Source organism: Pseudopipra pipra, chromosome 2 (genome assembly GCF_036250125.1).
Source record: "Pseudopipra pipra isolate bDixPip1 chromosome 2, bDixPip1.hap1, whole genome shotgun sequence".
NCBI classification, from domain to species: domain Eukaryota; kingdom Metazoa; phylum Chordata; class Aves; order Passeriformes; family Pipridae; genus Pseudopipra; species Pseudopipra pipra.
In genome coordinates, this window is record NC_087550.1 from 19,129,047 (window position 1) to 19,154,018 (window position 24,972).

The 24,972-nt window shown below is 39.3% G+C and overlaps 1 protein-coding gene across 3 annotated transcripts in view; it reads left to right on the top strand.

Moving 5' to 3' along the window:
* The first annotated feature begins 3,016 nt into the window (after positions 1-3,016).
* The window catches only part of CBLB (Cbl proto-oncogene B), a 132,573-nt gene continuing 110,617 nt past the window's right edge, over positions 3,017-24,972 (top strand). The window contains exons 1-3 of one of the 3 annotated variants that reach the window (XM_064644179.1): positions 3,017-3,168; positions 4,090-4,248; positions 14,412-14,662. In XM_064644179.1, coding sequence (XP_064500249.1) covers positions 4,102-4,248; positions 14,412-14,662 — 398 coding nt within the window. In that variant the 5' untranslated portion in view covers positions 3,017-3,168; positions 4,090-4,101. Of the gene's footprint in view, positions 3,169-3,521; positions 3,918-4,089; positions 4,249-14,411; positions 14,663-24,972 lie in introns of those variants that run through there. The other 2 variants (XM_064644177.1, XM_064644178.1) reach the window with 2 other exon arrangements.

The following is a 24,972-nucleotide window of genomic DNA, read 5'->3' on the forward strand; positions in this document are numbered from 1 at the left end:
TCAGATCTGAAATTCCTACTTTACAAAGGGACTTAAAGAGTTCAAAACAAGGCTTCTTTTACACTGTCTTGATTCCTTTATCACATCCTGACTCACAATCACCTTCACTCCACAAATTTTACTACAGAATTTGACCAAATCCTGGATGACATCCTAATGATGTCATCATTACATGACTCTTTAGTACCTTAACTAGGCTGAGGACCAGTCTCATGTAACATAGAATTCTCAGAATCTGTTGCCTCAGATTTACCTTGTTTCCCTTCTGTAGTGTTTTCATACAGTGATTAAAACACAGATCCAAACTGTCATGTTCTCTATTATAATGAGAAGTAAAATAAACAGTTGGAGAGCTTATAAGTAAATGAGATCTGTGGAGGCATTTTAATTGTACATACACAATTTTGGAGCCTAATTAGACACAAAACTTACCTATGCACCTTGCATATAGACCAAACAGCAAGATGCTCTTTCCCAGAGAATCCAAGAACCTGACCTAGGCTTCTGCTTTGAAACACTTTGTGGTCTCTCAGTGCACCTATTCATGGCAGACTAGCTCCTTAATTTAGCGTGTTAGAGAGCCTGAAGCTGGGCAGTAGGAATATCCTCACATGTTCTGCTGGACATCTACATTAACATACTGCTGCTGGCCTGCACCAAAATATTCCAGGTGGCCAGGATCTTCAGCAACCACCCTTTATGTTTATGCACCCCATGGATCCAGTGGGAAAGCCAAGTCTTTATGATCTCCAGTGCTAAGAAACACATGCCTTGACCTTCACAGAGCAGCTGTTTGCTCCTCCTCTCAGCTGTCTTCTAAACAGCCCTGTCACCATGTGTGCTTAAAACCACAAAAGCAATGCTGCATCTTGTAGTCCTTCCACAGCACAGCACAAAAAAGCCTGACCCATCTTTAATAGCCTTGATACTGAAGATGTAGGTATCTCTTTCACCTGCTTCTCCCTACTGGCTTCCTTCCAACATGCACTCACATGACCCGCTGACTGCAATTCCCAGAATATCTGTACTTACTGTACAGCATCAGCCATAAAAAAACACTGTTTGAAAACCACTCACTTTCCCCATCAAACTGGGGAACTCTTAATAACACAATACAGATGCAGAGGGATGTAAGGAACCAAGCTGCTTGCTCCTGCTGGCTCTGTACTCAGATGAACTGCAAGACAACATGACTCAGCCCCAGACAGCTACCAAGTGGAACTCACAGATCATAGCTCTTGGCAGAGTGCAGAATATGAAGGGAATGACACAACAACAATGGAAACAAAACAACTGAAAGAACCAAAGATTTTACAAGTTCAGAAAAAGCATCAGATCCTCTGCTTTATTCACAACCAAACAAGAGATAGCAACAGAGTGAGCAGTCACTACCAACTTAATCTTATGAAAGCTGAGATCCAAACAAAAAAAAGGACAAAGATACCTGCCAGAGAAGAATTTTAAACCCACATTTAAAACAACACAGGGAAGGGAGCAGTTTACAGAGCCTACAGTAAAATGAGAAGCTTCCAATCCACTTAAGGCAAGTAACTGCCAATTCATATCTTAAAGCTATAGGGGAACAATGGCCTTTGAGGAAGACATTGATATAATTTTATTGTTGTATGTGTGCCCAAGAAAGTAACATTTTAAATCAACAGGAAGACATCTGCACTATATGCCTATAAATTACAATATAAAGAAAAAGAAACTGAAATACTCTACAAGCTTTAGTACTGTTTTTCCTGACTCCTATTTTATTAAAAGCCAAAAGTCAGAAAAATTATGAAATATTAGGAAAAAGAGGGAATCCATTAAAAAAAAAATCCTCACAAAGAAAACTACTATGGAAAACATACTTGCTGAACCAAAACTTAAAAGCACTCCTTTAATGCAATTGTCTTTAGAAAATAGCATCAAAGGTTTTAAGTGTTGCATTTTTGATTCCTGTTATGACAAATAATTAGAATATTAACTCTTGCAAAGTATAATTACTCCCTGGAACATATTCAGAAGAATCTGAAGGCAAGCATCTTGTACCCTGTGCAGGTAAGCCTCATTTTTTCCAGCATTCACAGGTAATACACAAATTTGAGTGGAAAACTTGCCCTAAAATAAAAGCTTAAAGACTCATCAATTGTGTTTCATTTACCATATCTGCAGGGCAAGTGTTCCTATCAAAACAAACATACCTGAAGGGGTGTTTTTGACTAGAAGGTGCTTACATACACCCTCACCACCTTTGGGAGCTTCATGAGGCTCTCCAGCCCGTTTCCAGCATGGAAATCTCAGCACTTGCTTAGGAGCAAACATCCCTACCTCTCTAAACAAAACAAAACAAACAAAAACCCAAACAAACAAAGACAAACAAACAAACAAACAACCCCCCAAAAAAAACAAAACCCCAAAAAATCAAGAGAAGAACCCAGAGAGACAAAAGCTGAAGAAGTTCCTGTTCTTAGTGGCCACAAAACCCCCAGCAAACTCCCAGAAGCGCGAAGGGGAAGCGCAAAGGCAGCAAAAATGACTCCTGATTGTTAACACACACCGAGTGTTCCCGCAGGCAGGGGTCCCGCGGCTCCACCGGGAGAGGGAGGGACACGCTGCCACAGCCCCTGGAGACCCCACGGCCAGGGACAATGTCAGGGTGAGCGCCAAGGCAGCCCCTACCCGGCACCCCCGGCACCCCAAAGGCCTCAGGCCGCCCCCTGCGCCAGCGGGACCAGGTGGAGCCGGAACCAGCCCTCCCTGGCTTCAACCACATACCCTAGCCAGCTTTCCCATCACTCCAACCCCTCCTTCCCGCCTCCTCCCGATCCCGAACCCCTCTCCCCGCCGCCACCCCGCCCCGTGCCCAGCTTCACGCCCATTTGGTGGCGGGCATGTCAATCAAGCTCAGTGTCCCCTCGTGATTGGCTGTTGTGTAGCGGCGGCTCCCGCCCTCGGGCAGGGGGCGGGGCTCCCGCTCTGGCACGGCCGCGCAGGCGCGCACGGAGTGTTGTGCCGGGGGTGGGCATGTTCCGAGCCGAGGAGCGGCCGCCAGCGCGCCGCGGGGAGGGGGCGGGAGCGGCACAGGGAGCGGGGCCGCCGCCGAGCCAGCCTCACTTCCCAGGAGTGCGGGGAGACCACAGCCTGCCGGGGGCTGCGAGCGGTGCCGCAGACAGACCTGTGCGTGTGCATCTCTCTTTCTCTCTCTTTCTCTCTCTTTCTCTCTCTTTCTCTCTCTGTCTGTCTCTCTTGCATGTGTCTGTAGGACTATCCACACACGCGCGCACATTCCCACCCGCCCGCCGGGCGGGCTGGGCTGTGCTACGGGAGGGCGATGCGGGCGGCGGGGCAGCAGCTCCGCACGGCTCCCTGCGGGGCGGCAGCAGCAGCAGCGGCAGCTCAGGACAGAGTCCCTGGGGCGGCCGGCGCGGAGCCGGGACGGGGCGCGGGCGCGGGGCGGGATGCGCTCCGCTCCGCCTGCCTCCCGCGTCGGGGGAGCCCCCGCCGCCGGAGGGAACGGAGCCTCGTCCGGAGAGACGCTTGGCCGCTCCGGACTGAGGACGGGGGAAGCGGCGGCCGCAGGGGCTCGGGAGCCTCCCTGCCCGCCCCCGGCTTTTCCCGGCGGCTCCCCTCGCCCTCGGCACGCGGCCGTGCCGCGCCAGCCCGTACATCTGTGTGCGCCGGGAGCCAGGTCCGCGCTGCCAGCCGCTGCCCCCGCCTGCCCTGCGGGTTCCTGCCTGCCTGCTGCCCTCGCTGCTTCTCCCTGCTCCCTCCTCCTCCTACCCCCGCTCTGCCGCGGCCTCTTTTGTTGTGCGGGGCCGGGCATGGGGGCGCGGAGCCGGGCGCGGGTGTGCTCCCCCCTCCCGCCTGCCCGTGCCGGTGTTGACGATAAATCCTGGATCGCTTCTGCCAATGTAAACCCGGGCCAGGTGGGTTTACGCTGTTTGTCGTGAAAAGTTAAGCTTGTTCCTAAACATGCCGTGATCTTGCCCTTTCCTGCCCGTGGAGAAGGAAGTGTTGCCTCGCAGGCTGCGACGGGTTCTGTGACAAGATGTTTTCAGAGCACCTTGTGAGTCTGTGTTTCTCTGTCTTTGCGGCCAGCTTGGCTCCCAGATGGCCAATTCGCTCAACGGCCGGAACCCGCGCAAGGGACGGATCCTGGGCTTCATCGATGCCATTCAGGATGCTGTGGGCCCCCCCAAGCAGGCAGCTGCCGACCGGAGGACTGTGGAAAAGACCTGGAAGCTTATGGACAAAGTGGTGGGTGTCTCGGTGCATTCGTGTATACACAGTGAAGAATGGGACTATTTAAATAAGTACACATGGGCAAACAGCTCCTTCCTCAGCTCTAACTACTGTGCTGTGTGTGCCTCGGGAAGTAAGGGGACTTATATTTTAAGTTATTTAAGCACCATTTGTCTTTTTTTATCTTTTTTTTCCTTTCCAGTGGCCTCTGGCTATGTTTTTTTTAATCTTGGTTTGTGGAAGGAAAACAAATGTGTGTGTTTGCCTTAGGCTATTGTTATTTTCAGATCCTTTAAAATGACTCAAACTTGAAGAGCTGTCCTAACCAAAAGCTGCTTAACTTAAACTTGTAATCACATATTCTGTGTGTTTCGTGTTGGATCACACTGTTAGTCTGCAAACAAGACCTCCGAATTATGAAACTTCAGTTAAGCTAGTCGTCCTGTGAGACACGTTGGTGACGGCAACATAGATGTGTTTGTGCTTTTAGGAATGTGCGTGGGGACTGGGGGATGTCACTCTTGTCAGTTTAGTAAACAGATTAGTATGGTATGCCTAACTTTTTAAGTATCTGTTCTGCATTTTAATGACTTAAAAATACTTCTCCTCTTAATTTTGAAACTATAGATACACTGTATTGAAACTCATTTTTCAGGAAGTGAGGGGATAGACTGTAGTTTTTTAGCTCTTATAGCTCTCTGCACCAACCTGATACATTTTGTTTAGTATTATATGAAATGACAGCTTGTATGATGGTAGATTATCTAGAAGACTTCCTTACCAGTGGTAGGAACAGTTTGATTATAACATGGATTGCTGTTCAGGAGATGCAGGCACTCTGCTTTGCACATGGGTTGATACTTAAGAGCTTCCTCTTGAAATTGCTGAGCAATGAATATTACTACCTGTTGGCCTTGGATCTGTATGGCAAGAGAGTTATGACTTTTTGTCTCAGTGATTCTTTGTGGTTTAGTGTAACTGCTTGCTTTCCCTGTGGCTCTTGTAAAATATTTAACATTTTTTTAAAGTTCATAAGTAGTTATACTGACATGGTGGAGATTATTTCTTGTAATATGCCTTTACAGGTGGTAACTTCAAAGTTTTTTGTCTGTGTTCATGTATGCTCTACTTTTCTGATGCTCCAAGAATAGCATCTGTATTTCCACTGCATTTTCTGATGATGTTTATAAACTTAAAACCCAACCTTGATAGAAATCATTACTATCACAAAAACTTTGTTGATATTTTTCTGTCAATGATCGGGATGCTGTTAAGAGTGAGCATCTTGTAATAAGAAATGCAAATATGAATCTCTGAAAGTAGGTGCTCTTCCTCAGTAGAAGGAAGTTTTCAGCTTGGAAACTAGGAACCTGGTTTGTTGTTGAAACCGCATGGGGAGTGTATAGCTCTCATTTCCCCCTGTGTCAGGTCTTTTACAGATATATACAGTAAGGTTGTACCCTGATTTGTTTGTATATTGTCTGTGTATTGTCTTTAAACCCACTGTTTGGATTTGTGGATTGCTTTCATTCATCCAATATAGGATAACTGTATTTGTCATAGCCCATCAGAACAGCCAGTAAGGCCTGTTCAGTAGAAGTCACTGGAAAGGCTGGATATTGTGCTGTGCTTCCTTTTTCATTTTACTGGATAAGTGTCCTCAATTTGGATCTTTAATGTATCCTCTTTAAGCTGCCTTCAGTTAATCAAATTTTATTTCCAAATTGTATTAAAGTATACCAGACAGGATGATGTCATAATGTGAGAATGCTGTAGCTTGCTGCTTGAGTTTTTAGTATTTCGTACTTATAGCGAAAGGATGTGTTTGAGCAAATTTAATATGCTGGCAAACAAATTTAAATCTCTTAGCCTTGTGTGGCAGTAGGTGCAGGAAGGTCATTTTTTCCTCTGCCTAGATCAAACCCAGGGATTAAAATCAGAAATAGAAACCAGCTTGATCAACTGTTGTTTCAAATCCCATTTCTGGAATGTGTTCTATGACTAATTTCTGTGGTGGGTCACTGATCAAATTAATACCTAGCCAAGGCAATAGCTCTGTCAAGTCAGTGAGGTGCCACCCATAGTGAGGTTGTGGTTTTAAGGCCTATTTTGCTTGTTGTAACAACAGTCATTATTCTTGTTTATTCTTTAACTGTAGTAGCTGTGATAACCATCGTTTTTTGCTGTAAGGTAGCTAAAGTTTTCTCCTTTTCTAAAGGTGTTAGGGAAATGGAGAATGGAAACAAAGCAAAGCTATTATCTTGACCAAAGAATGAAAAAAGACCAGCCTTAAAAACTAAGGGCAGAGCTCAATAATTTCTGGTTTACCTTTCCTTCATTTCTTTCTATAATTTCTTCTTCTGGCAGGTGAGATTTTCTGTATGAATTGTTTGTTTGCAACAATAAGGGATTAACCAATACTACAAATACTGCTACCCTGTAAGAGCTATACTGTGAGGGTGGTTTTATGGTGTGTATAAAAGTTCTGGCTACCTAGACACCACGCAAACTTCTTTGTGTGGAATGGATTCTGTGTCATGGTTTCAAATTGTTTGGATTTCCTTGTAATGTCTGTTTTCCATGGCCTGATGCTTTAGGTTGGAATAGGCAGAAGGTTGTGGTTTTGCTTAAGTGTCTTCTCTTTAAGCTTTTAATATCAGTTTGAAAATAACCAGGGGTTTGAAAAAGAGTTCTTTAGCAGGACAGAACGTTATAGTAGTGTTCCTGCTTAGAGTCTTGTTTGTAAAAGCTACTGTAAGCAATATGCTTACAGGAAATAAGAAAAAAATATTGCTAGTAAGTAATCAGTGAATGTGGATTGTTACCTGTACATCTTATATCTGTATTTTCCTTTCTATACTTCATCCATTGAGATCTGTACATTTTTTGTTTACTGGTATGTCTTTTTTAATGTGAATTTACAATACTAACTGTATTGGTAAAGGGTCATCAACCATTAACATCAATGTCCAGTTTCCCTGCTGCTTTTCTCATGGGTAAGCAGTAGCTTTACCATTAAGAACCAAAAATATTTTGTTTAATGCCTTTGCAATGCAAAGGATAATATTCCTTTTATGGTTTGGAAGGCTAGCCCCGCGTTCCAGTGCTAGCATTGTATGAGAAAGTTGACCATATATCTCTGGACTAGTAGCAAGCAAAGTGCTGTTTTTAAAGCTTGATGTCTATTTTAGAAAGTTCCTGTGAACAAAAAAACCAGTATTGTTAACAAACAACTCAAGTCTTCCTTTAAACTATGTATAAATTACATGACGATTTTTTTTTTCTGAAATTGTAAACCTTATGGTTTTTAAAACCTAGAGACTAGTAGTGTATTACTATTAGAGGATAATGGTTGTGTTGAGACCAACTTTGGGAGAGAATGACTGTTATGTAAACATGGGAGTAGTTAGGTCAGTTTACTGCTTGGGCTGTTTAGAGTTGCCAGTACTATTTGTTCACACTTCAGTCCTGTGGGTTTCAAGCTGATAAAATTGTGACACATTCTGAATGGGATATTTAGAACAGGTATATTTCAGCAACTTTCGATGACTTTTCAGTACTCTTATACGCTGGGCCTGAAAATAATTAAATTTTCTACTATGAAGATTAACAACATTGCCTAAACTATTTGGGCACTCTGTCGTGGCCCACCCAATTGGTTGACTCTGACTGGGTAAATGGGGATGGCAGTTTGATTTGCTATTTAGTAATTATTCAAGAGCAAATTAGAGTGCGTGTCCAAAGCTCATACTCTTGATTTAGTGAGTAAAAGCTGTGTTACCTCTGCAACTTAGTATTGTGGTTTACTTTAAATGAACATCTCTAAGCATCTAAGTGAATATATGAAGTGTGGTAGTTGAAACTACGTGTGCATTGGATATTCTTTGCAATGCTTTATGTAATCGTTACATTAGTTTGCAACCCTCCGATTCAATCAGATGTCATTGTTCCAAAGGATCTAGAAAAGGCAGTCATCAGTCACAACCATGCTATTCTTCATTGTATAATCTGGTCTGGTGACAGGACTTGAGGGAACGATGTGAAGCTGTGTTGGGAGAGGTTTGGGTTGGATATTAGGAAAAGGTTCCTTTCCAGATGCACTGGAACGGGCTCCCCAGGGACAGCACCAAGCCTGCTGGAGTTCAGGAAGTGCTTGGACAATGCTCTCGGGCATATGGTGGGATTGTTGGTGCTCTCCTGTATAGGGCCAGGAGTGGAACTTTGCTAATCCTAGTGGGTGCCTTCCAACTCAGGATATTCTACGATGCTATGGTCAAAGTTGGTAGGAAGTCTTATGTCCTGCATACACTACTTGTGGAAAAAGGATAAAATAGTAAACAGAACTGGAAGCTACTCTGTTTCTAGTTGGAAGAAAGTAAAATTGCTCTCTGAAGTCAACCGTCCTTGTGCGTATGTAGCATCAGGATTGTTATCACTTATACCTCCAGTATGGAAACATATGGCTCAGTTGTAGTGTGGTTGTTGTTGAACAAGCACTTACTGTATTCTCAGGCAAAAAGACTGGTGATTGGGTCACCTCTACTTACATTCTGATGAGAAGGCTTCTTTCAGAAAGAAAAGCCATCTCTCTATCTTTCTGTGAAAAATAAAATGCATTGCAGTTAAGGGAACTTTAGGCAGGAAGAAATCTATGTTCAGACTTTGACCGTTTTCCTGGTTAGCCCCTCCTGATAAATTTTTTCAGAGTTCATTGTTAGTAGCACTGTGTTGTGGTTTTCTGGAGAACTGCAGAGCTACCTTTGTGCTCTCTGTGGTGTGTCAAAGTGTTTTAATTCTTTGACAATTCTGTACAGCATGGCAGAAGGCACTCATTCAGTTGGGCAGTTTTGAAGTGTAGTTTTGGGAGTGTGTGAGCACTGATGCTCCGATTGTTCTAGTTCATTCTGTTTAAGCGGATGTCCTACTCGTTAGATACTTACTCTGTTTTAGCTGATGTACTTTCCTTGTATTGTCTTTGACTAGCATTAGGTGTTTAAACAGGTTGTGTTAAGGCTGCTATACTTTGCTTGAACAAAAGTTCTTATGTCAAATGACTCCAGGGCTTTCAACTTTGTTTGCTTTAAAAAATGAATAGAAAATAGTTTTCTGCAAGAAATTGTCTCCATACAATAGGCCTCCATTACTCTCATCTTTGACCATGCTATGAAATAATGCCGTGTAATTTGAGTCAAACATATTCAAAAATGGTGGAGGAAGAGAGGAGGGAAGAGGGGGTTGATTTTTTTTTTTTTCTACAAAGGAACTAGAGTAAGCTTGTCTAGAAGTTTCAAAGTTAACTGTTTCAAAATCAGTTTCTGGTAGATTAGGATAATGCCCCGGTTTTTCACAATCAGAATTGTACTCTCTTGTTTCTGTGATTCTGGATTAAGTACTTGGATTTTCCCTGAGTGGGGTAGTGGAAGGAGCTTAGTTTTGTCTCAGTTTACCTCAACAAGAGAGACATTTCTTACTAACTTGTTGACTGACTGCTTTTAATTTTTTACACTGCTTGCTAAATATGTACATGCTTACTTCCAGTCAAAACAATACAAAAATCACACAGTGATATGATTCATGTCCGCTCCTAAGGTGTTGCTGAGAGTTGCTTTGTAAAGTGCAATATAGAGGTCTTTATTTTTGGAGTGTTTTTTTGGTTGTTTGTTTTGTTTTGAGTTCTGTTTTCTTTTGAAGAAAGATCTTGGTAAATCTTTTGCGTCAGCAGGTGTTATTTCTTGTTGCTTACTTTTAATTGTGAACTGCTGTGGTATGTGTCAGGACATCCTCATTCTGGAAACCATATGGTTTAGCAGCCATTTCTTTACAATATTACTTCCTTTCAATTGAAACCTTGTGTACTCTATAAAGTAAAGAAAGCCTTGTGCTACTTCACTGGATCACTGACTTGAACTTAATGTTAGCATTTTTTTCAATTAGAATGTATAAGGCTAATTGAGGTGCAGAAGATTTTTTTGTATGACTTTCTTAAAAGCTTATTCTGAAATTGAGGGTTCTGGTAGTGTGCTGTATTTGTCTCTGTAAATTCATCAGAAGGTGAAGCCTCGTAAACCATCTTGACCACAGGATCCAGTTTTGATGTGTATATGGCTGTATGTAATGACACTGGACTGAAGACTTTCTACAACTTCTGAAAGAGAAACTTATTTTTTTAATTTTTTTTTTTTTAGTTTTTCCTTATAACTGGATATTCTTTTTGTATAGTTGAATGGACTGACTGTTGAAAATTCAGCCATCAGCATAAGCAATTTGCTTTTTCCTGTTGTTTTTTATATTTTAATGGTATTTCTAATATATGAAACCACTTATATTTTGCTTCTTGGCACATCTGGTTGAAAAGATAGACTTCAGGAAGATAATTAATTCTTTTTTCATGAGTTTTAAGTTAGAAAATAAGTAATTCAAAATGTTTGCAGCCTTCTTTGCTTGCAGTCTGCTTTCATTGCTGACTTTTTCCTCTGAATAAACGTCACCATCTTTCAGCTATTTTTTTCCCCTGTGTTTGTTGCTTCATAAAGTTGTAAGGCCTAATCAGTGATACAGATTTGTGTCACCTGTAGTTGGCTTTGTGAAGAATGTCAGTCTGATTTCAAGTTTTGACTAAATCAGAAATTGCAGAGAACAGAAGTTCAAAGGGAAAACATCTATGCTTTTCATAAAGGTTTTCACTTCTGTGTTTGAAAGTCCAGTTCTTCTTACTCTTCTACAAAAGAAAAAGAAATTCATGTATGTCTCTGCATGGATGATTTTTCAGGTCTGTCTACACATGCAAAGTTCTTTGCCTGATGTCTGAAATCTCTTTAAAGAATTCTGTCAGCTTAACTTCAGTGTAACAAGAAAAAAATGTTTAATCTCCTTCCGTGAGTTTCTCGTTAGCTCCTTTCTTGATCTTCTGGGGTGACGCCATCATCCTGCCTTCACTTGTGCAACTCCTTTACTTGAACTGCTCTTTTAGAAGTTGTGTCTGAATCTTTCAGGTCAATCCATTCACCTAAATCTCTCATTCCATCCAGACTTTGCTATTCTCTATGTAAGTTCAGCTTTGCTTTTATGACCTTGAAAGAATGCCATCCTATCCAACCTTTATTCTTTGAGAATGCTACTTCAGGCATGTCCTAAACCGTGGCTGGGACACTGTTGTCCTTTATTTATCCTGATGACCTTATCTTTATCACATGAAATATAAACAAGTTATTTTCACTTTCAAAGTCTCTTTGCACTTATGGATTGCAGTTCCAGACTTTATGACCAGGTCAAGAGATGATTAGGTATCTTAATCTTTTACTCTTTTTTGCTTCCTTCTATCTCCTTCCTCAACTGAGGAGTTCTTTTATGAGCCACAAAATTATTTGAGACCTTGCTGTGAAACATTGCTGTTTATATCTAGAAATGCTGAACTGCTACTGTTCAGTCCCTGAACTACCCTCTAGCATGTTCAACAGTGTTATGCTTATGTATTCATATTTGCCTGCTTCCCCTTGGCTGTCATTTTTTTCCTACTGAGATTGTAAATTTCTCTGTGAAAAGGCTTCCTGATGTGTTACTTGGTCTAATAGTTGAAAGAATAATAGCAATTACTAAAATAACAAAGGATCAGTGAAATGAGGGGAGCTATTGCAAATGTCATGTCTTAAATACTGTTTTGGATAAAATGCATTTCTACAGTACTTATGGGTTTGTGCAGTTCCAGTAGTGCTGGGCTTCTTTTTAAAAACTTGTTAGTGCTTGACTTTTGTCCATTCAGAATTCTATCTCCACTTTTCTAACTATGACCCCAGTTACCTAAGTCTGCTTGCCTGATTGTGTTTTTATGTGTATGTTTCAGAGGGTAAAAAACTATGATGTGTTTGCTTTGCTGTTTGTGGTGCCTGAAGGTCTGCTAGTGACAACAGTCTGAAGGCAGTAAATTTGTTAGTGATTAGATGTAGAAATTGCAAGAGGGATCAACAGTAGTGATAAAGCTTTGAGTTTAGAGAGGTGGGTGTTAGAGAATACAAGTTTATTCCCCCTACCCCAGAATTGCTCAAGACTGCACTTTTTTGAAGTTGATACATTAGTCAGAATAGGAATCTAGTTTCAGCAGTATTAAGATGTTTTTACAACCTCGTTAGTTACCTCAAAAGAATGTCAAAGTCACTAATATATAATGTGGCAATCTCCAAATGATGCCTATAAAACTTTTATACCACATGGACTTAATTTTTTTGTAAGTATTTGCATATGTACAGCTGCACGCACATGTTTAGAATGTGTCCCTCTTCAGTGTTTTAGCTGATCATAGACAGCTCAGTGCAATACCACTGAAAAACTACCTGTTAGTTTTGATCTCTCTTGCTTTCTAGAACAGAACATTACAGAACAAACTATAAGAGAATTTGAGTAGCCAGGAGACAATTTTAACCTTGTAGATGTTCAGGAAACAAAACCTTTCTCTTCCAGAAACAATTCCAGTGGAGACTAGATTGAAATAAAGTTGTTCAAGTAATTGAACTTTATTCTTTAAGTAAGATATATATTAATCAATTAATATTTGTGCCATTTAGGAACATGAGGACTCCAAGTCCATTAAGATGATCTTGTATTTGGTTTGCATGACAAAGTTTTCGTAACGGAGAGACTGTGGGGTGGCTTCTGTGAGAAGCTGCCAGAAGCTTCCCCCACATCTGATAAAGCCAGTGCCAGAGCTGCTGCTGACCCCCATCAATGATGGTGGTAGAGCCTGTGGGATAAGGTGTTTAAGAAGTTTGGAAAAAAAGTTACTGTGCAGAAGTCAGTTGCAGGCAGGGAAGAGAGCAGTGAGAATATGTGAGAGAAACGGGTCTGGAAACACCAAGGTCAGTGCAGAAGGAGGGGGAAGAGGTGCACCAGGTGCCGTAACAGAGATTCCCCTGCAGCCCTCACCCCATGGTGAGGCAGCTGTGCCCTGAAGCCCAGGGAGGTCCACAGTGGAGGAGAGATCTACCTGCAGCTTGTGGAGGACTTCAGGATGGAGCAGGTTGATGCTTGAAGGAGGCTGTGACACTGTGGGAAACCCACACTGGAGCAGGCTCCTGGCAGAACCTGTGGACCCGTGGAGAGAGAAGCCCATGCTAGAGCAGGTTTGCCGGCAGGACTTGTGACCCAGCAGGGGATGCATGCTGGAGCAGCCTGTTCCAGGAGGGGACAGTAAGCTGTGGAAGGGACCCACGCTGCAGCAGTTCATGAAGAACTGCAACTTGCAGGAAGGACTCATGTTGGAGAAGTTTGTGGAGGACTGTCTCTTGTGGGAGGGGCCCCATGGTGGATCAGGGGAAGAGTGTGAGTGGCAGAGACTGAAGAGAAAGGAGTGGCAGAGACAACCTGTGATGAACTGACCACAGCCCCCAGTCACCGTCCCCATGCGTCACTGGGGGGAAGGAGGTCGAGAGGATAAAATTAAGCCCAGGAGGAAGGGAGTTGCTACCCTACTCTGATTTGATTGGTAGTAAAATTCAGTTCCCCAAGTTGAGTCTATTTTGCCTGTGACAGTAACTGGTGAGTGATCTCTCCCTGCCCTCATCTTGACCCATGAACCTTTCATGACGTATTCTCTCCCCTCTTACACTGAGAAGGGGAATAATAGAAAAGCTTTAGTGGGCACCAGACATCCAGCCAAGATCAAATCACCAAACTTCTAGTACGACCAGGAGCTGAAAAATAATGCTTTTAAATTCCTATAGGTTCTAAGTTGTTTTTTGGATAAAGAAAAGAGAGAGCCATCGGATGACTAAGTAATTTAGAATGTCAGTTCTTGGTAGATGCTTAAACATCCATAGGTAAGTTAGCTTGCAGCAAACAGATCTCTATGAAAGTACTGCTCTTGGCTTTAGTTGCATGCTGTGTTTTGATAATATGCTCCTTAGCATATATTAGGCAGGCAAAGACATTCTTACTTTAAGGGAAAAGCCCCAAACTTTGTAGGTAAGCTTGTTTGCTTTTTATACATGTGACAAAATTAAGTCAATTTTGCCTCTTTTGACATTAGAGTCTATGTTGGGATTTCACGGAATATAAATGAAGTAGGATTTACTTCTGTGGGCCTGGAGATTAGAGAAGTATGTTACACCTATAAGTTTGAAGATGTCAGATCAGTTTTTGTCCCAACATATTTCTTGTCTTTTACATTCTCCTGTTTTTGCTTATAGGTAAGATTGTGCCAAAACCCAAAGCTTCAACTCAAAAACAGCCCACCTTACATACTTGACATTCTACCTGACACTTACCAACATTTGCGACTTATCCTGAGCAAATATGATGACAACCAGAAACTTGCACAACTCAGTGAGAACGAATATTTTAAAATCTACATTGACAGTCTTATGAAAAAATCAAAACGGGCTATAAGACTCTTCAAAGAAGGAAAGGAAAGAATGTATGAGGAGCAGTCACAGGACAGGTAAGTGAAATATTTAAATATGAAGTAGATTATTGGGTTTGTCTGCATTCTTAACACTGTTGTCTGCAGCCATTGTGTTTTGACGTTTTTAATTATTTAAAGAGCAGAAACATTCATTGCTTGGATTCATTGACCCTGCAGGTCAAACAGGAATTTGCTGGATTTGTTCCACTGTATGCTCTTATCTGTCACTTTGTGACCTTTAAAACCAAGTGCATTTCCTTCATAAAACATTCATTTAATTGTAATTACTTATTCACGGGGTCCTGCAGTATGTAGTTTTTCCTGTGGTAGAGAGAGTGACTGTTAACTTGGCTTGAGCTTGACCTCCCTACCCCAGGTCTTAAAACTGCGGGAGCCGTGATGGATGTTGACTTGGAGTTTTCATAAGGGATGGAATGAAACAAAACAATATTCACATTTTCAGATACTATGTGGTGTTAGCATAAGGTGATGATAATGCTAGTTTGGTGCTGAGAAGTTGTATCAGAAACCTAACAGATTCCTGATTTGCATTGGTTCAGTTTTAATAAAAGGAATGTCTGCTTTATCTGTACTCTTGGTGGTAACTGAAGAGATTTTTAATATTTGATTTTATTACCTAATACTTTAAAAAGAGTATTTCAGGAAATTCTTTGCAAAATCTACCATCTTGTTTTGGGAAGGAGGGAATATAACAGTGCTTGTGGCCATTAGTCTTTGCCATGTGTTGTATAACTTTAAATCTATTCAAATAAGAGAGATGATGTTCTTTCCAGAGTCCCCTCTTTTTAGAGGAGATAGTGGGGAGTGGGAAACAAAGTGAATGGAGGATTGAATCCCTCCTCTTCTGACTGCACCTGAGCTCTGAGGCAGGCATGGTTGCAGTATAGTTTTACAGCTGGTGAAAGTGTTGGTAGAAGCAGTGAAATGTCTACATTCTTGTAAATGTCACTGCTGTTATGTTTGATTTATACATATGTTCCTTCCAGATCTTTAGCAATGATTTTAGCTGTTCAGTATACTGTGGTAGTCTCCTGTGCTTGGTAGGGTGTCTGAAGTTTGCTTAACATCTAAGGAAATTTTTTTTTTTAAAGTAAGTAAAGACTGTCCAATTGGGAATATATGTAGAGAAAATGCTCCAAGAGGAGCAAAATACACTGTTTGAGCTGTTTTAGTGACAAGTACAGATTTTGATGAATGTGTTTGGTGTTTGAATTCCTAGGTATGTAAAAGAACGTTTTCCGTGTAGATGCATTGTTACCAGAACCCCTGGAAGAATTGTTCAGCATGGAGCCTGTGGCTTCTTTTTTAAGTATCCCATTTGTTGTATGTGCAGAAGTCATTGTGTTGCAAAGGAAATAAGAATTTTCTGTGGTGAGGGAAATTTGACAAGTGGTTGCATTATATAAACAGGTTCTATTTTGATATACCTGTGTTGTATGAAATCCCCATCTACGTACAGTTAGCAATAAATTAAAACCAGTTTCAGTGTCACTTTTTCAGAATATCTGCTGTTACTGCTTGAATGACTGTGCAGAAATTGTCTTTAGTAATTTTATCTTGTTGTTAGCGTTGCTTTCTTCTTTCCAGTTACCCGCTTCATTTCCCTGTGTTAGGGTAACAGTGGTGATATAAGGCTGTCTTGTGAAGCAGACAGTTTTTGAGGAAGGTACAGTTAACATATTTACTGTCTTTTTATTTGAGTCATTCTTGTGACATGATTAGAGAGGAGGGATTTTAAAGCAAATCATACTAATGAAGTGCACTGAATCACAATAACTACTTCAGGCTCTCTAAATTTGTATTTCAGAAGGTGACAAATGTGTTATTTTGCCTAACTGATGGAGTTTAAAGCTTGAGGAAAGGAGGGCAATAGAAATGTTTTTCCTGTGTTCGAATTTTTAGCTGTGTTTCCTATACAAAAAACCTGTAAGTGTTATTTCAGCAGCTCATGCCATTCCAAGTTAAAGCTACATCTTTATGATTTCAGTGCACCCTCTTTCATCTACTGGTAGTGTTTAATCTGTATGTGTGTTGTAGTTTAAAGTTGACTGAAGGTGTACTTGTTTGCTGAGCCCTATGATTAGGTATCTGAGCAAAAAACAAAGCAGTGCTTCAACACACTTAATCGTGTTAATTCTTGGTAACTTAATAAAGAAGTTGTTAATGGTTTTAGCTTATTTGCTTCCAAATATGCCTGCATTAACCTAAATACATTATTTGTTAGCATTATGATGCAATCATAGGAATGATCATTTAAAGATATGTTTTTGAAGATGCTTCTAAAATGAATGTCAAATTGAAATAGTCAGTTTGTAGTAGAAGCATTGGGAAGTAGTCAGTTTTAAAAAAAGGCAAGGCAAATGTTGACACCTGGACAGTTTCTATGTTTGTTTTTTTTTTTTTTTTTTTTTTATTTCTCTTTTGGTTTCTGGATAGAAGGTCATCATGGAAAAGAGAAACTGGCTGTGTTTGGAAGCATTCTTTATATATATTTGATTGGTATAATTTTAACCTATTAGCATTATTAAATAATATTTTTACTTCTATAGTGATGGTACATTTAGGAACCAGTGCACTTATACATGTGATTTTACTTGTCTGATGACACCAAATTTACTCCATTGTGAATAATTTGTCATAAATTTTAATTCTCAAAGATCCTGTGCATGAAACAAGATAGTATGCCAATCAGATTATGTACAAATAATTATGTACAAAAGCTTACACTGTGTTAGTGCTGCTTCTCTACCTTGTTTCCATATCAAATACATGTCTAAGAGTAGTTGGTGCTGTTGTTCTATACTGTATTGGATGAATCTTGCTAAGTGGAGAAAGCAGGGTTTGCAGGTTTGTTTTTTGTGTTTGAACTGCATCTGTCCTCTGGCTATGATGTCTACTTTGAAATTGTGTCCTCTCAATCCTCTTGCTTAATAGGAGATGATGGTTCAGTAAGTTCTGTAAACTGTACTAGATATAGGCTTCACAGAAGTTCCACTGTGAATGAGGTAATTTTAAGATCTTTTTGTCACAGATTTTACTTTCTAAAAGGTTATTAACCCAGGTTTATTAAAACTGCTCACTCAGGTACATCTACTCTTAAAAGGCTTTCTGTGTCTTCAACAAATTTGTTTTTTGTTGGGCACTTTTTTTTTTTTTGGTTCTCTTTGTTTATTGGGAAGTAAACTAAAGCTGGAAAACATCTTTTCTGTGAAGTCCAAACTTCCTTTCTTCTTGCTGCATTCCAGAATTATGCATCCAGAAAAAGTAAAAACTTTGTAGAATGGCAGTTTTTCAGATAAATGTGTTAGCCAGGTGTAGAAATCAAGCACATCAGTTATAATAATGAGACTAGAGGAGGAATAAAGTGGCAGTGGGGAGATTACATTTGGATTCATTCAAGATGCTGAACATGGTCTTCAGGGCTAACACAACTGCTTTTTTCTAATGGAGACAAGTGGGAGGTTTCCTGTGCTTACCTGTAAATCATGTCCTTGGAAGAATACATCTTTTGATGAAATTTATTCATTGACTGTTTTAATGTTGCATGCCTTCTGCTGTATGCCCTTTATTTGAGGAGAAGTGGAAAAGTATAAAACCAGGGTGTATAATTAACAATATCTTAAATGCTTCTCAGTTTGGCCAAAGTAAGTTGACTATTTTTAAGTGGCATTCCAGAAGTGGAAGGTGAAAAGAAAGATAGGTATTTCTTAAGTAGTAGGTGGTACATGTATGAAGGTGGCAAGAGGAGAAGAGCTGAAGTGGTTTTGGAGCCAGTGTAGAAACAGATATGCTCGTAGGGAAAGTCAGAGTCAAAGCAGTCCTTCGAGGTGATCACAAAACTACTCCTGTTTCTGTGTAGAAAGTCTTACTAAATTCTCTTGTGCATCTGGCAATTTGGTGTCACGATTCAAATTGTGTGTTTCTAAATTGTACAGCTTTTTTAAATGTTTAATTGGTTTAGAATTCTTATACTCTCTTAAGGCTTCTGAGGAGGTCTTATCTACAGTTCAAGCAATAGATCAGGTTCTCCTTTGTTACTGTTCATGTTGGTTGATGAGTTTATAGAGTATGCCATTTCTCTTCCTTAAGTCTGCATTGACAATTGAGATCAGTTAAGGTTCTTGAATCAAGTCCTTGAACTGGCACATCAAATTACACAGCATTCTTGGTAGAGACCTTTCTACTGCAGAAATTTCTGGCATATTCCCTCCTTACCCTGAAAATATAGACTTGATAAGAAGTTAAAACAGTTAGCATCAGGATGAGTGTCAGGTATTCCAGCTGTAAAACAGTAACAGCCATTTGTGTACTTCTGTCCTGTGGTAAGTGTAAGCTAGCTTACCCTGCTTCTTTGAATTACCTCATGTTCTACCACAACCTTGCTGTTTTATTTGTAGGAATTTAGGAAGTTTATAACTTAGCTAGCCTCACAACTTGTTTGTGTCTCCAGGCAGAGGAAGTTTTGTTGATTAAAAGAAGGATCAGGAAGAGTAAAGTTTTGATTCAGGATGATTTTATTTGGACAAGTTAAGATTGTTTTGGCTGATGGTTTTCTTGTTTGACAAATAGAATGTACAGATTCACAAAAGGATGTTACTGGCTCTTTTCCTACAGCCAGTTTTGGCTATTGGTTGACATCACACAGATAATTTGGTAATTGTCAAATAAAGTAAAAGTTACGGGCTTCCTAGAATCCTGTGACTTGTTCCATTTTCCTAGCATATTATGTAGTTTTTAGTCTTCAATAAATTCTGAGCTGAACAGTTAGGCTGTACATATCATCCATCTGTTGCTTAACATGATATGTAAACCCCTCTACTTAAACTGTGTCAACACATTTTAGAGATGAAATATATTGACTGTTTAATCTTGCTGAAGCTAAGGGAAAGAAATCTAGTATTTGTTTTTTCCCCCTCCTGTATTTATCTACCTGTATTTTTAGATGATTCCTTCAATAGATTTTTAGGAAGGGTAGTTGCATTAATCTGCTTGAAAGTCTTCTGGAGTGTTGACTCTCATTGCTTAGAACTCCTGTGCTGTCTATAGGAAAAAGAGGACACTTCTCCTTCAGTGTACAACCTATATTAAGGTAATTGGGAATGGAACTTGGCTACAATAAATAGTCTCTAAGAAAGAGGCTTCTTCTGAGCAAAAGAGAGTAGATGACTGATTAGGTGGGGTTTCATGGGAAGAGGAAATGCAATGAATTTTTTTTTTAAGCTTTTATGTTATGGTGAGAATTTCCACCCCGCTTTCCCCTCCTTGTTCCTTAGATGTGATATAAAACCAGATGTGAGCCAAACAGCTTTAATAAGCCCCTCGGTGTACCTGACCCACATGAGTAATTGAGCTTCAGTGCAGATTTGGTGAAGCACAAGCCATTTGCTATTTTTGGTTCTAGTCTAAATTAAACAAGGAATGTTATACAAACACACTTTTCAAACAAAGGGACTCTTGTTGCAGAGGGCAGGTGAGAATGCGTGGAGGTTACAAATGGTAAGGCGGTATTATGACAGCTTGTTCTCAACATAAATGCAAACAGCCTGTGTGACTGCAGTAGTTGTAAGGCAAAATTTAAATTTTTAGTTGTTTTTTTTTTTTTTTTGATCTTCACTGCTTGGGGGAGGGTGTTGCTAAATGAGAACAAAGGAAGTAATAGTAGCAGAGTTACTTAAAGGCAGCTATTTATTCAGATTGCAGAGGAAGACAAGGATTTTAAAACCACAAAAGATCCTAATGAAAAAATAATGGCTTGTAAATTCTTCTAATTGATTTAGATCCTTCATCTATATCTAGTTGTGTAGAGGAGAGATATATGCACTTTGTCTTTTACGTTTCACTCTTATAAAATCAGACAGCATTTTCTATGTTAGTGCAAGGTGTCTTTCAAACATTGTCTTAAAAATAATGTGGTGTTGACAGTCACATCTCACAGTTCAGCTGCTTGTGAGGGGATATACATAGTCTGAGATCCTCCTTGTTGCCCTTTTTGTAACCATTTATACCTGTGAAAAGTGTACATGATGATGTTGCCAAATTTTAAGGTGCCACAGGATTTATACCCACTTTGTGCATGTGTGAAAGGTCTCAAAAAGCACAAAGTTAGGGGAATCAGTCCTGCAGACTTTTCATGTGTTACATGTTAACTTCTTTTATGATAAACCTGATGACAGTTCTAACTAGGATTATACAGTATGACTGATGCAATATCTATACGGGCATAGTTTTCTACGTGATTTCATTTCATGTAAAGTGAGCTGGGGAAAATAGGTGGTTTTCTGAAAATATAATACTCTTGATCAGAGGGGTCTGGAAATACTCCAGTGCATTTGGCATTGAGGATAGTAGTACCATTTCTGCTCTGTAACAGCTTTTTTCACTATACTTGTCTGCATGGTCTCTGTAGGGAACAGCTGTGCATGTGGAGGCTGGCCATGGTCACCAGCTATAAATAGAGCTATGTCCTTAGGTATGATAAAGCCCAGCTGATCTCATCAAGACAGCAACTTTAGGAACTTTTTGAAGAAGAGACAGCACTGACTCCTGAATTTACCATGAGGAAAAGTCCTGTAATGAACCTGAATGGATCTTTCATGACTCACTTTTGAATGCGCGGTTGATTCTTAGAAAATTTGCTCTCTACTTCTGTCAGAAGTATTCTATGTTCAGTGGTAAGGTATTTGTTTTAGGATGTTCTCAACACTAGCCTGTGGGATGGAAGGTACTTACCATGCAAGAAAAAACGCAGAGAAAGCTTTTAAAAGAAAGCATCCATTTTTATGAAATGTTTGCCTAAATATATAAGCACATCTAATTTTATTTTCAGGTTATAAAAATAAATGGCTTCCTTTCCCTAATCTTCTGTGGCGTTGTTTTCCATTAAAAATTACAGACATGAAAGAATAAAAGTCTGCTTTTATGCTATAAAGAAATGAAAAGGAAGTTGGGAATAATCACTTTCAAGTGGTACACTTGCTGTTTAGTCAATAGAAGCTCTTTGAAAGTAAAGTAAAGCCAGTTTATAAAAACAGACATGCTGTAGTGGTAATCCTTTTATCCAAAGAATGCTTGATCAAAAATCAGCCTAGAAGACATGCTCCCTGTGCATCAAAACCTGGTAAAGACCATTTCACTACCCTGTACAGAGTAAGAAATAACCTTAATCTGAAAAAGGGGTGAAAGTACATGTTATGATTAACACAGCTGAAGTCTGAGTTCAAAACAAGAGAGACAGAGTGAGATATTGATGGAGAGGACAATGGATGGAACTCTCCATTGAAGTCTGCTGTGCTAGAAAGAGAGCACTTTGATAATTTTAAAATACTTTGTGATCATTGGACATAATTTTTTCTTCCTATTCTGTTCTTTGCTTCAATATTAATAATGTGAATTTACTTGAGTCATACTAAAAATGACAGAGTTAATATAACTATTTAGTAAGTCTTTTTATCAGTGGCTGCACATTCTCAAGTTAACTTTGTCTTTACAGATTCTATAATGATACTGTGCATGCTCTGGAATGAGTCAAAGCTTTAATATTGTTAATTGATATTGGAGGAACAAGGACTTATAGTTAAAAATGTATGTTTGTGTTGTCTGCATGAAACAGTTCTGCTACTTGTAAGTTTAATATGTTGGCATATTTCATTCTTTTATATTGAACAATTCCAGATGATTTAACAGCATGTTCTCTTGAGAGCCAGTTTAGGAGTATCATTTGCTTGATTTGAAAGAAAATGTGATATTTACACAAAAGACTGTACAATGAATGCAACTATTAAAATCCAAATAAACAGAACAAGTAGTACACAGAAAGTACTGAGTGAACTGTGTCTGAAGAGAAGCATGTCTTTTAACACATAGCACAAATGGAAAAAGAAGTCAGTAAGTGAACTTATATGAGGGATAAAACTCCCTGAGCAAGCAGCCAGGTGACTGTCATCAGTGTCTATATAGATGACTAACATATTTTGAATCTTTCTGTTTTGCAACCAAGGTATTCGTTGTTGAAATATCTTTATATTTGTCTCTAGCATATGATAAAATATTGTGTGCTTTCCCCGTCATTTGCTCAGATTTCACATGTCAGAATTAAAGAGCTATCCTGTTTTCTAATAGAAGATTTTCACCATAATCTGTTTATTACCCAATTCTTAACATTGTGTTAAGTGAGATACATATTGAAGAATGTATTGACTTTATTCTTGCAAATACCCTGACAGATCAGAAAAGTGGTGAAGAAATCATGATGTTAGTTCATTTCAGTAATATTTGGTTATAATTATTACTTTACTTTTTCTGGTATGATATAGGGGAAACATAAAAGTAGCAGATGTGTAAGAAACACATTTCTGGGGTATATGATGAAAGATTATAATCAATGGTAACATGTGGATTGAGCTAAATTTGATTTCTGTATGAGTAAGGTTGATGTGATGTCTCTGCAACAGGACTTAGTTTTTTTATTCTTGAATGGTAAAGTAGTGGAGAAGCAATTTCAGCATAGTATCTAATGTGTTGTATATATCAGAACTCTGTTGGGAACCTAAACAATCCACCTGGCAAGTTAGTCTTTTACTGTTATTAGCTGGTCTTTGGCAACCTCTGTGACTGTACAGTGGGAGAAAAATAATTAAGTTTCATTTTTTTTCTCTACTAGATACAATTGTGGGAATGTTCACAAAACATGATCTTGTTTTCCCCTAAGCTAAAATAATAAAACTATATGGCTTTGAAACTTGAAGCAACAATAAATAGGAAAATGATTCCTGTCTTCTGTACAAAAAATATGCATGAAGATTGTTATTTATTGGACAGATCTTACTCAGAGTTGTCGTTAGCAATAGTTAGAGCCTTACTTTGTTCTATCTGTGATACTAAACAGATATGTCTATAGAAATAAAATCCAACACCATATCTTATTTTAAGTATTAACCCCGGTTTTGCACCTACCTTCCATAATGTAAATGTGTCTTCTGTTGGGAGTAATACTGAATAATAAGCTAAGGAACTCTTATCAGCTCTTGATTGTCTACTATCCCTCCTTCTCTTGAGCTCAAATCCAAAGTATTACACAGTGTCTATGTTGATATGACCAAGAGTGGAGAATATCTAGACCCTTGAGAGAGTACTTGACATATTACAGGATTGGATTAGACTCTGTGTACTGATAGGAGAAAGAAAGGGATCTATGGGCTTGTCTATAAGTGAGTAAAGTTAACTGTCTATAAGTGAATAAAGTAAGTGTCTCTTGCAGGTCCTGATTAGTTATATCTGGAGCCCAGTGTTCATCTCTTTTTCCTGTATCTGTTGACTAACTCATTCAAAGAACTGAAACCTACATACTTAGTGGAAAATCTGGGATCACTCCCTAGCCTGTGTAGAGGAATATTCTGTAACAAATTCAGTCTTGATTATGCTATGAATGAAGAAACATTTTAATAAGATTAATTATTTCTTTTTTTGTGTGTGAGTGCCAGGCCTTTATTTGTCCTGAAAAAAACCCCAAACACCTTCATTAGCTCTATATCAGAAATCTTATTTTTTAAGAGAAGATAAGTTCATTTGTTAGTTATCACGTTTAAAATAGGACATTTTGGGCAATACTGTATTATTTAGGAAATGACTGCATGAGAAAAAGTTTGCCTCCCGTTACAAGTTGAAGGGCATTAATGCAAGACAGACAAACATATTAGCATCTGTTTTCAAACTGTTCCAATGGAAAATGGTCCTCAGCCAACAGAATATTCTGTGAACTCATCTCAGAGTTGTTTCTGAGTCATGAGTGTCTGTCATGGGAAGTATGAAATGCAGGGTCAGTAATAAAACATCGTGTACCTAAGAACATTTGCTAGAACAATGCTTAATTTTTTTAAAAGCAGTCATTTATTTGTGCGACCTTACAGGTGTATATCCAAGAGCAGGCCTTGGATGTTTCAATGTCAATATTTTAAACAGTTTGTGGGGCTACAGAGAATTAGTCATTACATAACTTGTATAAAATGAAATTATTGTGTTACTAGATTACTTTAGGGTTTAATATCAAACTCCTTGAGCATCATTGTTATTTTTGGAGAATGCTTAGTTTTGACAGAAGAAAAATAAACAGTTTCTTTCAAGTCAAAGTTAGAACTTTCAGCAAATATGGTAAATAAGCCTTCCATCAGTACACTTAGAATAGAGCTGTGTAAGTTGTATTTAATACTCTATAAATGTCATGCATGTTTAAGGAAGCTATAATGCAACAAATAGAGCCTGAAAACATTTGAGTTTGTTAAAATATTCAGCCTGTTGTGAAAATTCTGAAGTGGAGAACCTGTGTTCCA